Source organism: Myxine glutinosa, chromosome 14, assembly GCF_964187855.1.
Source record: "Myxine glutinosa chromosome 14, kmMyxGlut1.1, whole genome shotgun sequence".
NCBI lineage: Eukaryota > Metazoa > Chordata > Myxini > Myxiniformes > Myxinidae > Myxine > Myxine glutinosa.
In genome coordinates this window covers 22909265-22923475 of record NC_136274.1, presented here as the reverse complement: position 1 = coordinate 22923475, position 14211 = coordinate 22909265, and the positions used below count along the sequence as shown (strand labels likewise).

Here is a 14211-nt window from a genome sequence, read left to right as displayed (position 1 = left end):
TATAGAGAGAGAGAGAGAGAGAGAGAGAGAAAACACAAAGAGAGAGAGAGAGAGAGAGAGAGAGAGAGACTTTTGACTTTTGAGTCTTTTTATTATAAAAATATAAAAAGTAACAATATACGTGTTTTACAATCAAATCAATACTGCCAACAAAAAGAAGAACCACCAAAAGATCATCAAATAAGAAACATAATCAGTATCTCATAACAGTATTTTCAATTCGTTTTCTTCAACTCCACAAAAACCACCGACACACCAAGTATCAATAAAGTTTTGAAGATTTCCGGTCACGTTGGAAAAGGTAAACTCAAGTTTCAATCTTGCTGAGACCAATGCATTAAAAGACAACATGATATTGCAGTGCTCTGTCGGTTTGCCAGATAGTTTATCTTTTCTTGTTAAATAAACAGCAAGTTTCGCAGTTGCTATTAGGAAACTAAACAGTTTAGATACAGGATCTTGTTTAGGGGCAAAACAAAAGATGAAATTTCTCAAAGAAAAAGTAATATGCATTTTGTGTGCAATATAATTCAACCAATGAAACAAAGGAAATAATCGTACACAGTCTATGAATGCATGAAACAAATCTTCATTGACTGCACAGAAGGGACAACAAACAGATACAGGAGAAAAATGTCTAATAAACATGTTGGAGGGAACAATCCAGTGGGCCAAACGCCACTGGAGATCACCTGTTCTTTTGGATGTGGGCTCACTGTACATGGCTTCCCAGATAGGTTCGGAGGGGGGTCCTCCGGGTAACAATCCTTTCCATCGGGTAACTCCATTTAGCGACGGGTTCCCATTTAACAGCTTGAGGCACATCTTGTAGATGCCCTTGCTGTCCATTGTCTGGAAAAGCTTTGACCCATCGCTAACAGGGGGCAAATCGTTTTGAATGGGTTCAACAATTAATTTAGGCACTGTCGGCTCATTTGGATCTTCTTCTGTACCTCGAGTCCAAGTTAGGCCAAGTTGCCATCCCAACTGAATCATTTTCCTCAAAATTTTTGCAATCATCCTATGGGACCAAATCCCTGTCAGGTCGGCGATTTCACTTACGGACTTCCAACCATACCCTGAGTCATGTCGGAGATGCCGCACCTTCACAATACCAGCTGCTATAAAGTGTTGGCAAAAATCTCGACTCTTTGGAATGTCGGAAAAGAGAGGGTTATAGAACAAAGGCTCGTGTGCCAGCATTTTCGTTACATATGTGTCCGCCTGACGACTCACAGAAAGGCTCTGCCAGGCATTTAAGAGGCTTTGGTAAAAAGCAGGGAGAACCGATATGTCGACATGCTGGAGGTTCATTTGAAAGAGTTCAAACCCGTACCCGAGCCTACCCGCTCGCTGCAGTACAAGGCGTGCAGGGAGCCGGCCTGGCAGATGTTCCATGTAGAGGAGACGTTGAATGGACCGCAGCCGGAAGGCCATTAGGCGGGCTTTGATGTCGACGAGGTTGTGGCCACCCTCAGCCGAGGGGCGACATATCACATCGGGTCGTAGCCAGTGGTAGCCTCCCCAGAAGAAGTCCACCAGTTTGCCCTGGAGTGCTTTGAGTAGGGCCTCCGGCGGTTGCAGGCAGATGAACTTATGCCACAACATTGTGGCAACTAAGTTGTTGATCACTAGCACACGGCCCTTGAAGGACAAATGAGGTAAAACCCTTTTCCATCGGTTCAATCTTTCTCCCACTTGCTCAATTACCCCGTCCCAATTTCTTTGAGCATACTGTGGGGAACCAAGGAATATGCCCAAGTACTTAATTCCCTCACTTCCCCACAGCAACCCTGCGGGGAGGGATGGGGGCGGCTGTGGTACAGGCTGAAGAAGGTTGCGATAAAGGGAGGGTATCCATAACGTCTTGCTCTTGTTCCAATTGATTTTTAAAGAGGAGGCAGCGTGAAACTTTGACAGGCACTCAACAACGATATCGATATCATCCTTATCTTTTACAAAGATGCAGACGTCGTCCGCATAAGCACATAGGGTTAGCGGTGCACTCATGGGAGTGAGTGCTATTCCAGAAATCTTCTTTCTCAGTAGATTGAGAAGAGGCTCTAAAGAAAGAGCAAACAATAAACCAGAGACTGGGCACCCTTGCCGGACCCCTCTCCGAACCTTGATGGGGGGAGCCAGCACATTATTAATCTTAATTAAACTAAATACATCCGTGTATAGCAAGGAAATGTAGGAACGAAAGTTTGCTCCGAGGCCGCATGCCTGTAACACATGATGCATAAACTTATGGTCGATACTGTCAAATGCCTTTTCAAGATCAAGCGACATCATTCCAAAGTCTTCTTTAACACGGTTACCATCAATGAGATCTCTAATTAAAGAAATATTATCATGGATGGATCTTCCAGGAACACAGTAACTCTGTTCTGGCAGTACTAGATCACCGATAACCTTTTTTAGTCGATTAGCTAGTACTTTTGAAAAAAGCTTGTAGTCTGTGCACAGCAGGGAGATCGGTCGCCAGTTCACCAAAAGTCGGGGATCTTCAGTTTTCGGGAGCAAGCACACTACGGCTCTTCTTAGACTCAGCGGCATTATACCAGTCTGTATAGAAGTGTCCAAAACATTCAGCAACTCAGGGCCTAAAAGGTCCCAAAATGTCAGAAAGAATTCGGGAGGTAGACCGTCAATACCCGGAGCTTTCCCTGAATCCATGGCAGCAAGAGCACAGGTTAGCTCAAGGAGGGTGATTGGTAGGTCAAGCTCCAACCGTTGAGCCTCAGTTAGGGAGGGGAGGTGAGAGGTTAAATCCATCATTGTATCATTACAAACAGTCTGCTCCTCAAAAAGTTTTGTAAAGAATTCAATAATGTTTATTCTAACATCATCTTCGTTGACAACAACGTTGCCTCTTGAGTCCAAAACAGAAGAGATTAGCCGTGATGGCTTGCTTAAGGATTCTAAATGAAAGAAAGACTTGTTTGGGGTGTCTGATAACTTTACATTCTGTATTCTAAGTCTAATTAATGTTCCGGCTGCTTTCTCTTGAACTAACTCCCTTAAAAGAGCTTTCTTTACAAGCAATAACCGGTAATTGGCGTCATTGTTTTCATGAGCCAATTTATTCTCCAAATGTAGAATATCCAATTCCAACCGGGCCATTGTAATGTGCTTGTCGTTTGTGCTGTGTGATTGGAAACATTGACAAAAAACCCGAATTTGAGATTTCATGTTATCCCACCATATGCTGGATGAAGAAAAGGAAGATTTCTTTGCTACTAGACTTGCCCAGAAAACACGAAAGGCTTCCTTAAACATACCATCTTCTAGAAGTCTAACATTAAACTTCCAATAAGCGCTCCTACTTGCGGGTTGAGGAAAGGAAAGGTTTAGGGTTACCATATGATGGTCTGAAAACATGGAAGGAAAAATATTTGAAGAAACCGCAGTATTTTTAAAGGGTACGTTGATGTACCATCTGTCAAGCCTTGCCAAGGATACTCGACTATTGGCGCATCGACACCAGGTGTACTGGGATGTGCTTGGGTGGTGCAACCGCCAAACATCAACGAGGCCCATTGTGCTAAAAAAATTGGATAAGTGTACATGGGACTCAGGATGGGGTTCGGCAGAATTTCTGTCAACCGATGGGTCGAAGGTGCAATTGAAATCACCTCCGACACACACACAATGATCAAAATCAACTGATCTTAAGTGATTTATCATTGCGGTGAAGAAGGACTTACGCTCTACGCTATCACTTGGCGCATACACATTAAAAATAGTGTAATGGAAGTTATGGCTTACTAGTTTGAGAGAGCTAAGCCGACCATTTATTACCTCCTGAAAATGGCATGACTCACACACGAGGCCTGGCTTCAGCAAGAAGCCGATTCCAGCAGATGAAGCTGATAAATTGCTGAAATAGCATTGGCTCTTAAAAAGTTGATGCCAGTTATGTTCCACATTTGGTGTGATGTGAGTTTCTTGAAGTAAGATCACATCCACCTTTTTCCGTTGAAATATGTTTTTTACTTGGACCTGGCGGAGGTGTCTAGCACCACTACCGTTAATATTTAAGGTTGCGAGTTTTATAGTTTTCATCCTGTATTGATGAAATCAGCCTGTGGCTGGGAACACTCTACACCTGCACGTGTGATGAATTTTCTTAACCTGTGGTATTGTGACTTATTCAGGTCGAATTGTTCAGGCGTTTTAATTATGGATTTTGCAGTGTGGATGAATGCAGCCAAATCGTCAAAATGGTCTTTAATGACTATGTTACGCTGTCTGTACGTTTCGGCTAGAAACGACACGATGTGTTGGGGGGGTATCTGTGACTGAGATGCTGATGACTGTGACAGCTCAGTCACTTCCACCTCGTCCTCAGACTCTGACAGGTCTGATAATGTCCCACCTGGATCTTGGGCCTTACTTGCAGCTCTCACAAGCTCCTCTGGAGGCATCTCCTGAGATTTCGTTGGGTACTCTGGTGCACACTCACGAGCAGACTGGTGCTTACTTTCTTTATGTGTGCTTTGGCAAATGGCTGCAGATCTCTGCGTAGCCGGGGTTACGATTTCTGTTTGTGAGACAGAGCAATTTGTTTGGTCACCAGTCCGCTCAGCTACTGGAGGGGGGACCGGTGGGGCTTCGCGTTCAGGCTCAAAAAAGGCCGCATTGTTCGGATCAATGTCGGCTTTATTCTCAGAGCTTGGGAAATCAGTAACATCTTCTTTACCACTTTGGCGTTCGATATTTTCGTTTGCTGTAAACGTTTTGCCCTCTTTTGCAGAGACAGTGTCTCTGCCCAAGACAGCCTTCTTTATCGCACCATCGGGGCTATTTGTTAGTGGTGCTTTCCGTTTTTTGGTCAGTATGACAAGTTCTTCATTCATGGGTTCGTCAGCAGTACTAGCATCACCAAGTGCCATCTCACTGGGTTTGGGTAGCACCGGGGCGTCGGGAAGCACGGTCGGGGCGTCGGGAAGCACAGTCGTGGCGTCGGGAAGCACAGTCGGGGCTTCGGGAAGCACGGTTGGGGCTTCGGGTAGCACGGTTGGGGCTTCAGGTGGCACGGTTGGGGCTTCGGGAAGCGTAGTCGGGACCTCGGGAAGCACAGTTGGGACATCAGGAAGCACAGTCGGGGCGTCGGGAAGCACGGTCGGGGCTTCAGGTAGCACGGTTTGAGCGCCAGGAAGCACGGTTTGAGCGTCGGGGAGCACGGTTTGAGCGTCGGGGAGCACGGTCGAGGCGTGAGGAAGCACGGTCGAGGCGTGAGGAAGCACGGTCGAGGCATGAGGAAGCACGGTCGGGGCGTTTTCTTTTTTACAGCCCACATTGGTGTGTCCCAATTTGCCGCACTTCGTACAAGATGCTTTGGGACAAAACCTTTTAACATGTCCGAAGGCTCCACAAAGGAAGCACGTTAAGGTGCCTGACGAAGCGTACATTTGATATTGACGATCATTTACCGAAATTTTAAACGAGATGTTTAGTCCTGTATCGTCGCCGCGATCAGGAAGCACCATGAATACTTGTCTCCGGAAACTCATAACATGTTTCACTCGTTCATCCCGACATCCCAGGGGAATCATCGAGATTCGGGAAACAACCGTTCCATACCGGGTCAGAACAGCCATTAATTTATCATCTGTGATAAACGGAGCGACATTTGAAATAATAACTTTAATCGCCGGTGTGTCCATCGGGGAAACCATGACGAACTGCCCACCTTTCAATGACAGACCGGTACTAACAACATCATGCACGAAACTCTCGTCCGACACGAAAACAACAAACTTTTGGTTCATCCGCGACGCGGCGCGGACATTTTCATCGCCGATAACATTCCCTACAGCTAGGATAATGTCCTCGGTAGGAACACCTTCGGGAGGGACACACACGAAAGCATGCTTCCTTGTTAGGGTTTCAAACCCTTCCTGCCGTGCACGAACACTCGCCATAACGGCGATGTCTCACCTTTCCACCTTGACCAGGCGGAAAGGACACAAAATAAATAAAGTCGAAATGAAATAATGAATAATAAAGTTCACACGACGCGAGTAAGGTAAACAGCACCGACGGAGCAGGTAAACTGAACCGAACGGGTCTGCTCTCACCTTTGGGCTCTTCTCTCACTCTCTCTGTCTCAAGGGGGGGAAAGGGATACAGGTGGTAAAGAAGGACACGACAAAAGCGCGATAGGAAAGGAAGGAATGGGGGGGGGGGACAACACAACACAAGCACGGAGCTACAGCACACGAACACCAGTGCACGCCATCTTGCCACGCCCAACACACGAACGGCCAGCAGGGGGCGCGAGAGAGAGAGAGAGAGAGAGAGAGAGAGATAGTTATATATATATAGAGAGAGAGAGAGAGATATATATATAGAGATATATATATATACAGACTTGACATTTAATATGGATTATATTTTTTTCTTTGACTTGGGTTTACTTTCTGAACTCGGTGTATCAATCTGGTGAGATTCTTTTACGCTTCGGTGATTTCTTTGTTAAAAGAACCATGTCACTGATTGTCTGTCGCAGAAAGAAGTCAATAACAGGATTATATCACAGGTGGCGTGACAAAATGTACAGACAGGTACATTTGACGATTGGCTTCACAATCGGGTATATAAGGGTTGTTGCATTCTGTATTAGTGGAAAACAACTGCTGCACGTCTACAAAAGTTATTGCCGCTTCCCCTGGAGATGGTCCATCAACTCGACAATGCTGTTTGTCATTTCGTGGTGGTTTTACGAAATTCCGGCATGAAACAGCGTGCTATTGCTCGGCAGTATGGCATCACTCAAGGTCAGGTGTCAAAGATCCTGAAACGAAATGCTCAGAGGGGTGTCCCCACTCCAATACCGAGGTCAGGACGTCCCCGCAGAACCACAAGGAGGGATGATCGCCAGCTGCACCGGTTAGTCCGCAATGGCTGTTCCAAGTCAGCTAATCGGCTTAGGGCTGAGTGGCAGCAACTGATAAATGTGCCTGTATCCAGAAGGCTAGTCAACCAACGACTGGTTCAAGCAGGCTATCGTGCCAGGCGTCCCCTGAGAAAGCCACGCCTGACCAGACAACACAGCCAGCGCCGATTGCAGTGGGCCAGAGAGCACCGTCATTGGCAGCCAGGACACTGGAATCACGTGATCTTCAGTGACAATCTAAATTTCTGGTCTATCGTCAATATGGCCACGTCCGAGTGCGCAGACAAGTGCATGAAGCCTACAACGAAGATTGTATAGTGCCAAGAGTCCAAGCTGGAGGTGGTGGGGTGACCATTTGGGCTGCTTTTCATGCAGGGGGCAAAACTGACCTGGTTGTTCTGAATGGAAACCTGAACCAGTTCAAGCACAGGGCCATTCTGGAAGGAACATTGCTTCCATTTGTTAGTGCAGCCTTTCGAGGAAACTTTGTCTTCCAAGATGACAATGCACGGCCTCATCGTGCTCGCATGATCCAACACTTTCTTGCTGACCGTGGTGTAGAGCATATGGAGTGGCCTGCCATGTCCCCGGATATGAATCCGATAGAGAACTTGTGGGCAGAATTAACGCGTCAAATCGACAACTTGGACCAGCAGCCTGCCTCTGTGCATGAATTGCAGCAGGCTATTGTGACTGCATGGCAAGCGATTCCTGTCCAAACCTTGGCAAATCTCGTGAACAGCATGCCTCAACATGTACGTGCTCTCCTGAATGCCCGTGGGGGTTACACGAAGTACTGAACTGTAATTTTACTGTCCGTAATCCCAGTCGTAATTTAACTTTTGTTTTTGTTAAAAAAAATTTTTGGCTAATGTGCAAAATAAAGAGATACTTCTGGAAAACGCACAGAAGTTTAACACAGTACTGTCCATGAATTGAGATCGATATCAGTTTACATCACTTTCAAGGATCAATTTATTTGCTTCGAAATGTCAAATGTGTTTTTTGTTTCTTTTAAAGGTCACATTAACAAAATATAGAATAATTTCAACATAATTCCAATGAACTTTTGGTTCTAAGTCATCTTGAAAAGTAAGTTCACCCCCATAAAAAAAAAATTCCATATTAAATGCCAAGTCTGTATGTAGAGAGAGATACAGTCACGTGAAAAAGTAAGTACATCCCATGTAAAGTTTTGACTTTTTCAACATATTTCAACATACAGCCATTTGATCTTCATTTCAACAATATTGATAGATAAAGGTGATATAATATAACAAATATCATGAAACATTTACATTTTGTCGTCCATTGTATAATTTAAATAAACATAAATGCAAATTTCGCATGTGGAAAAAGTAAGTACACCCCATGAAATGTTTAAAAAAATCTTTTTAACATATGTGGACATGTCAATATTTGATCTTCATTTAAACAGTATCTATAGATAAAGGTGATCTAATTGAACAAAAAACAATGTAAAATTGACTTTTGCAATAATTTATTCAACAAAAAATTAACAGAGATGCCATTTCCTTCTGTGGAAAAAGTAAGTACACCCTTGGCTCTAATAGGTGGTATTGCCCCCTTTGGCAGAAGCAACCTCAAGTAGGCATTTCTTATAACTGTCTACCAGTCTCTGACATCGACTGGGAGCAATTTTTGCCCACTCCTCCATGCAGAATTCTTTCAGCTGTGCGATGTTTGAGGGGTTCCTTGCATGCACAGCTCGTTTCAAATCCCCCCACAACATCTCGATGGGATTTAGATCCGGGCTTTGACTTGGCCATTCCAGAACCCTCCATTTATTTCTTTTCAGCCATTCCTTGGTGGATTTACTGGTATGTTTAGGGTCATTGTCATGTTGCAAGGTCCACCTTCAGTTGAGCTTCAACTTTTCAACAGATGGCCTCACATTATCCTCAAGCACCCTCTGGTACAATCTGGTACAATGAGATGAGAGAACCACTTATTTGAAATACCAACTTCTTTCCTGGTGTCCATGGAAAGAAGTCATAGCAGTTGTGTCCATGTGTTTTATACCTCTCCCACCCCCCCTCCCCTTTCCCATGCCCCCTCCCCCAAGCCCTCTCCCTCCCACAGATCTCCCGATGTCCTTGTTCTCTGCTGTTGAACTTGTGTGCTTCCTTCTCTCTCCCCATCTTGTCTCCCGCTCCCTTTATTGTATGTTTCGTGTGTCCGTTTTTTTGTGATCAATATTAGCTCTTACACGAGCCTCGATGTTGTATACAACAACAACAAAAAAAAACCTGCCGGAAAAACAATAGTCTCTGCAGCACTTCACAAATATAGGCTTTATTATGGGAGAGTGGCCAGATGGAAGCCACTCCTGAGAAAATGGCACATGACAGCACACCGTGAGTTTGCACATGAAAGACTTTGAGAGCACGAGGCAAAATATTCCGTGGGCTGATGGGATGAAAATTGAACTCTTTGGCCTGAATGCAAAGCACTGCATCTGGCAGAAACGAAGCACAGCTCATCACCCATCGAACACCATCCCTGTGTGTGAAGCATGGTGGTGGCAGCATCATGTTATGGGGATGCTTTTCAGCGGCAGGGACTGGGAGACTTTTAAGGATAGAGTGAACAATGAATGGAGTCAAATACAGGCAAATCCTCGAGGATATCCTGCTTCAGAGTGCAAAAGACCTTAGACTGTGGTGAAGATTTACGTTCCAACAGGACAATGACACCAAGCACACAGCCAACACTGGAATGGCTTCAGAACAAGAATGTGAAAGTCCTTGAGTGGCCCAGCCAAAGTCCAGACTTGGATCCCATTGAGATTCTGTGGAAAGATTTGAAAATTTATGTTCACCGAAGCTCCCCATCCAACTTGACAGAGCTTGAGCAAATCTGCAAGGAAGAATGGGAGAAACTCCCCAAATCCAGATGTGTAAAGCTGATACAGACATACTCAAGAAGACTTCGTCGCTGCCAAAGGCACTTCTAAGAAGTATTGACTCAGGCTCAGGGGGTTGAAGACTTAATGAAATCAGATATTTCTGAAGTTATTTTTAATTATTTTGTAAAAAATTCGGGAAACAAATTTGCATTTTGACATCATGGGGTATTATGTGTAGATCAGTGACAAAAAAATCTCAATTTCATCCAATTTAAATTCAGGCTGTAACAACAAATTTGGGTAAAAAGTCAACGGGTGTGAATACTTTCTGAAGGCACTGTACATGCTGCTTCCTTGCTTGACGTTCAGCATATAAAAAGGATATAGCACAAATAAATAAATATAGGTTGGTAAAAAAATAGCACAGGCATTTGATGGGCCTGATGGACTCCTCTTTCGTCAAAATTCCTTGTAAGGGAACATATTATTGTTATTATATATAAAAAAATAAAGCTGATAAGTTTGTCAGCTGCACACATGTTACCAAGACCTAGACATTGCCATCAGTTCTTATCCTGTGGTTCAGAACGATTGTGTAAAAGAGTCACCGAGTTCCTTTTAACCCACAGACATCTTTTCCTCTTACTCCCCATTCACAAATAGGTTGAAAGTTCCAGCCACAGCAGCTATCAAAAAATCATCAAATGAACGGTGGACAAAAGGCTCACTGGTGTGGAAATATGTACCACGTAATTACTTTCCTTTAAATAGTACATTCGAATATTATTGGCATTGTTGTAATTTTTAACATATTATCTCTTCTATTTGAAGCATTAAAAATGCTGAGCATGAGGTTTTTCAGGGAGGATTGGGTTTAATTATGAAGGGCATGAAATGCCTTGCCTCACAAGACTCTATCCAAGGTGTGTGTGTGTGTGTGTGTGTGTGTGTGTGTGTGTGTGTGTGTGTGTGTGTGTGTGTGTGTGTGTGTGTGTGTTTGCGTGTGCGTGTGTGTGTTGTTGTTGTTGTTTTCCCTTGGCTGTGTGCTGAGACTTATTTTCTGGAATTGGGAGATCGAGACGTGGAATGAGGTCCGTCGGAAGTTAAATCCCTTGGGGCTCGGGATCTATGGTTTACCATGGAATTAGCATGAAAACATTTTTTCACTTCACCGGCATCACGAGAGGGCCTGCTTCTTCCAAGTGATGCGTGGGATTATCCGAGGGATCGTGTGACAGCTTGTGGGCTTCTGGAGACCATTTTAGAATCGCATACCTAATTTCCCGTTCATTTGAACTGACAGCACACGAAATGTGAGTTGTTATTCTTTCTTTTTTAAACATGTGACTGCTTGCTCTATGATGCCATTGTGGAATGTTGCTTTGTTGACAAATATATTCAGCAGAAACCTTTAAGAACCAAGCCATGCATTGTTTTACATCATTTAGTAGGGTCAATATACGAAAATAACTCACCTAACCCCAAAAAATTGATACAAAAGGTTTTTCAATGGATTCTGTACCATTGGGCATGCTAAATAACATACTAAAAATCTAGTAACATCTGACTTCCGTAAAGGGGTCATTTTCAAGATGGCGTCCAAGATGGCCACCAGGAGCTTAAAATGGCCATATCTCAATTATTATTCAACCTAGAAAGGTGGTTTTTGTGTCTAACCCTAGGTTTTAGGGCCCAAGGAATCCAATTGAATCAATAAAATTACCATCAGTTAATTATTTATCGACAAGTCCAAGATGGCATCCCAAGGTGACATCCTGATCCACTAAAATGGCTCTGTCGAATAGTAGTCAACCTAGAGAGATATTTTCAGTGTATACCTAGGTTTAAGGCACCCAGGAAATCATCAAAATTACTTAAATAAGCACAAAGTAATCAGGTAATCCAGTAAGCCAGGTTTACCAGCCCATTAGGCATTTGTTGTCTTATACAGTTAGTCGCTATTCATCGTCATCCTCCGACTCCTCTGGAAGAAACTTGTTATGTGGATTGTCACATTCTTCAAGTTGGCACGGTCCACAGGCAGTAGTACATGGTAGTCCATATCGTCTACAAGGGCAGCGGAGTGTCTTGCAGGCAGTGGAGCAGTTACAATGAATGACCTTCAAGAGACTGTCTGGAGCAGCGTTCATTCTTGACATAAGTGGGACAAACTGATTATCCTGCAGGCTCCACCCCCATTTCATGGCATCCATACCCTCTTCTTTTCCCATCCACACCATGATCTGGTAGTACGCTCTACGACAGTGAAGTTTGGTAGCAGATTCAGTTGGGGGCAGACGTTCGGGTGTTACAAAAGACGAAGCAGAGACAACCTTCTTGCTGAAGGTGTTATATCGCATTGTTGCAAGGGAATCTTTGCACTTGCCACCAAAGATGATAGCCATTACTCGGCATCCAAGGTCATCGATCACCTCTGTGGTCTGGTTTGGGATGGTGAATGTGTTGGCACAAGACCGAATGTGTTGGCACAAGTTGTGTACATTTCTTTTCGAAATGTCTAAAAAATATGGATTTTGTTTTTGCATACATGTACCAAATAATATACTTATTCCTTTTGAGATGAAAATAAATTGTTTGTCAGATTTTTCAGTCCCCCCCCCCCCTCCCCAATATAAAATAGTCTGTCCCTTGCCATAACCTCTCAAGCTTTGTACAAACCTTTGTCTGTAATGATCACTGAATACTGTGGACTGGAGTCACAGGTGGCAGTGGTGTAGACACATTACACTCTTATCTCCAATCTGAAACACACACTTGGTTCATTATCTGGTGAGTCGGAGGATGACGATGAATAGCGACTAACTGTATGACAACAAATGCCTAATGGGCTGGTAAACCTGGCTTACCTGATTACTTTGTGCTTATTTAAGTAATTTTGATGATTTCCTGGGTGCCTTAAACCTAGGTATACACACTGAAAATATCTCTCTAGGTTGACTACTATTCGACAGAGCCATTTTAGTGGATCAGGATGTCACCTTGGGATGCCATCTTGGACTTGTCAATAAATAATTAACTGATGGTAATTTTATTGATTCAATTGGATTCCTTGGGCCCTAAAACCTAGGGTTAGACACCAAAACCACCTTTCTAGGTTGAATAATAATTGAGATATGGCCATTTTAAGCTCCCGGCGGCCATCTTGGACGCCATCTTTAAAATGACCCCTTTCCGGAAGTCAGATGTTACTAGATTTTTAGTATGTTATTTAGCATGCCGAATGGTACCAGAATCCATTGAAAAACCTTTTGTATCAATTTTTTTGGGGTTCAACCATATATTGACCCCTCTAATTCTTAATACTGTATGTGTGTACTAGTTAATAAAATGGAGAAAAATAAATCACGGAATTGCCTTCAGAGACTCTCGGCATATTACGTATCCAACAATAACCGAACTTTGACCCCCACCATCCACATGCTTCAAACGTTTTGCTTCCCAACCTTCTACCTCTCCCCTCAACCGTTGTCCTTCATATATAGAAGTGATTGCCTTTTAAAATATTGCAGCAAGAGTGTGTGTGTTTGTGTGTGTTATTATTCTGGCTCTCCTACAGCAAATTCATAATCTACGAGTAACAAGAAGAAAACGACATCAAATGCCATAGCCCCCGCCATGGTTTTCGTAAATTTGCTGTACTGAGTTAAAGGCCGTCAGTCTGCCATCTTTGGTGGGATGACAAATCTTCTGCATATGTACACTCTCATGTATTGTCTTTGTGCCAAGTTTGAACAAAATCAGTCCATGCATGTCCGAGAAATGGATGGGGACACATTTAAGTAACAAAATGGCTGCCAATCAGCAATCTTGGATCTGATCTCAAAACAAAAATGACTTGCATATTGTTATGCTTGTGGGGGTAGAGGATGAAATGCCACAGTGGAGATAGGATTGTGTAAATCAACATGGACCATGTGCGAGTAGGAAGACATTTTGATGTACCTAAGCAGCAAAATAACTGAGCTTAAGAGTGTTTACGTGTCACCACATGGAGGGTGGTTTTGTGTTAGTTAGATAGGACTTCTTTTTTTTTTTTTGTATACAAGATTGAGGCTCGTGTAAAAGCTAACATTAATCACAAAAAGACAAACGGACACATAAAACATAAGATAAAGGGAGCGGGAGACAAGATGGGGAAAGAGAGGGAAGCACACAAGTACAACATTTGAGAGCAGAGACACCGGGAGATCTGTGGGAGGGAGAGGGCTTGGGGGAGGAGGCATGAGAATGGGGGAGGGGAGAGGTATAAAACACATGGACACTGCTAGGACTTCCAGGAAAGAAGTCGGAATTTCAAAAAAGTGGATCTGGAGTGAATTAACTGGGGCAGAAAAAAAATCAAGGTTTTGGATGGGGGAAGATAAGAGATGGTGGTGAACAGCTGTTTTAAAGCTGCTGAGGCTGCTGAGGCTGCTTA

At 43.7% G+C, this 14211-nt stretch overlaps 1 protein-coding gene across 2 annotated transcripts in view; it reads left to right on the top strand.

The window, feature by feature from the left end:
* The window catches only part of POF1B (POF1B actin binding protein), a 70452-nt gene extending 57303 nt beyond the window's left edge, over positions 1 to 13149 (top strand). For both annotated transcript variants that reach the window (XM_078768550.1, XM_078768549.1), the window contains exons 17-18: positions 10437 to 11329; positions 12977 to 13149. In XM_078768550.1, the coding sequence (XP_078624676.1) occupies positions 10437 to 10481 (45 nt within the window). In that variant the 3' untranslated portion in view covers positions 10482 to 11329; positions 12977 to 13149. The remainder of the gene's footprint in view (positions 1 to 10436; positions 11330 to 12976) is intronic.
* The last annotated feature ends 1062 nt before the right edge of the window (positions 13150 to 14211 follow it).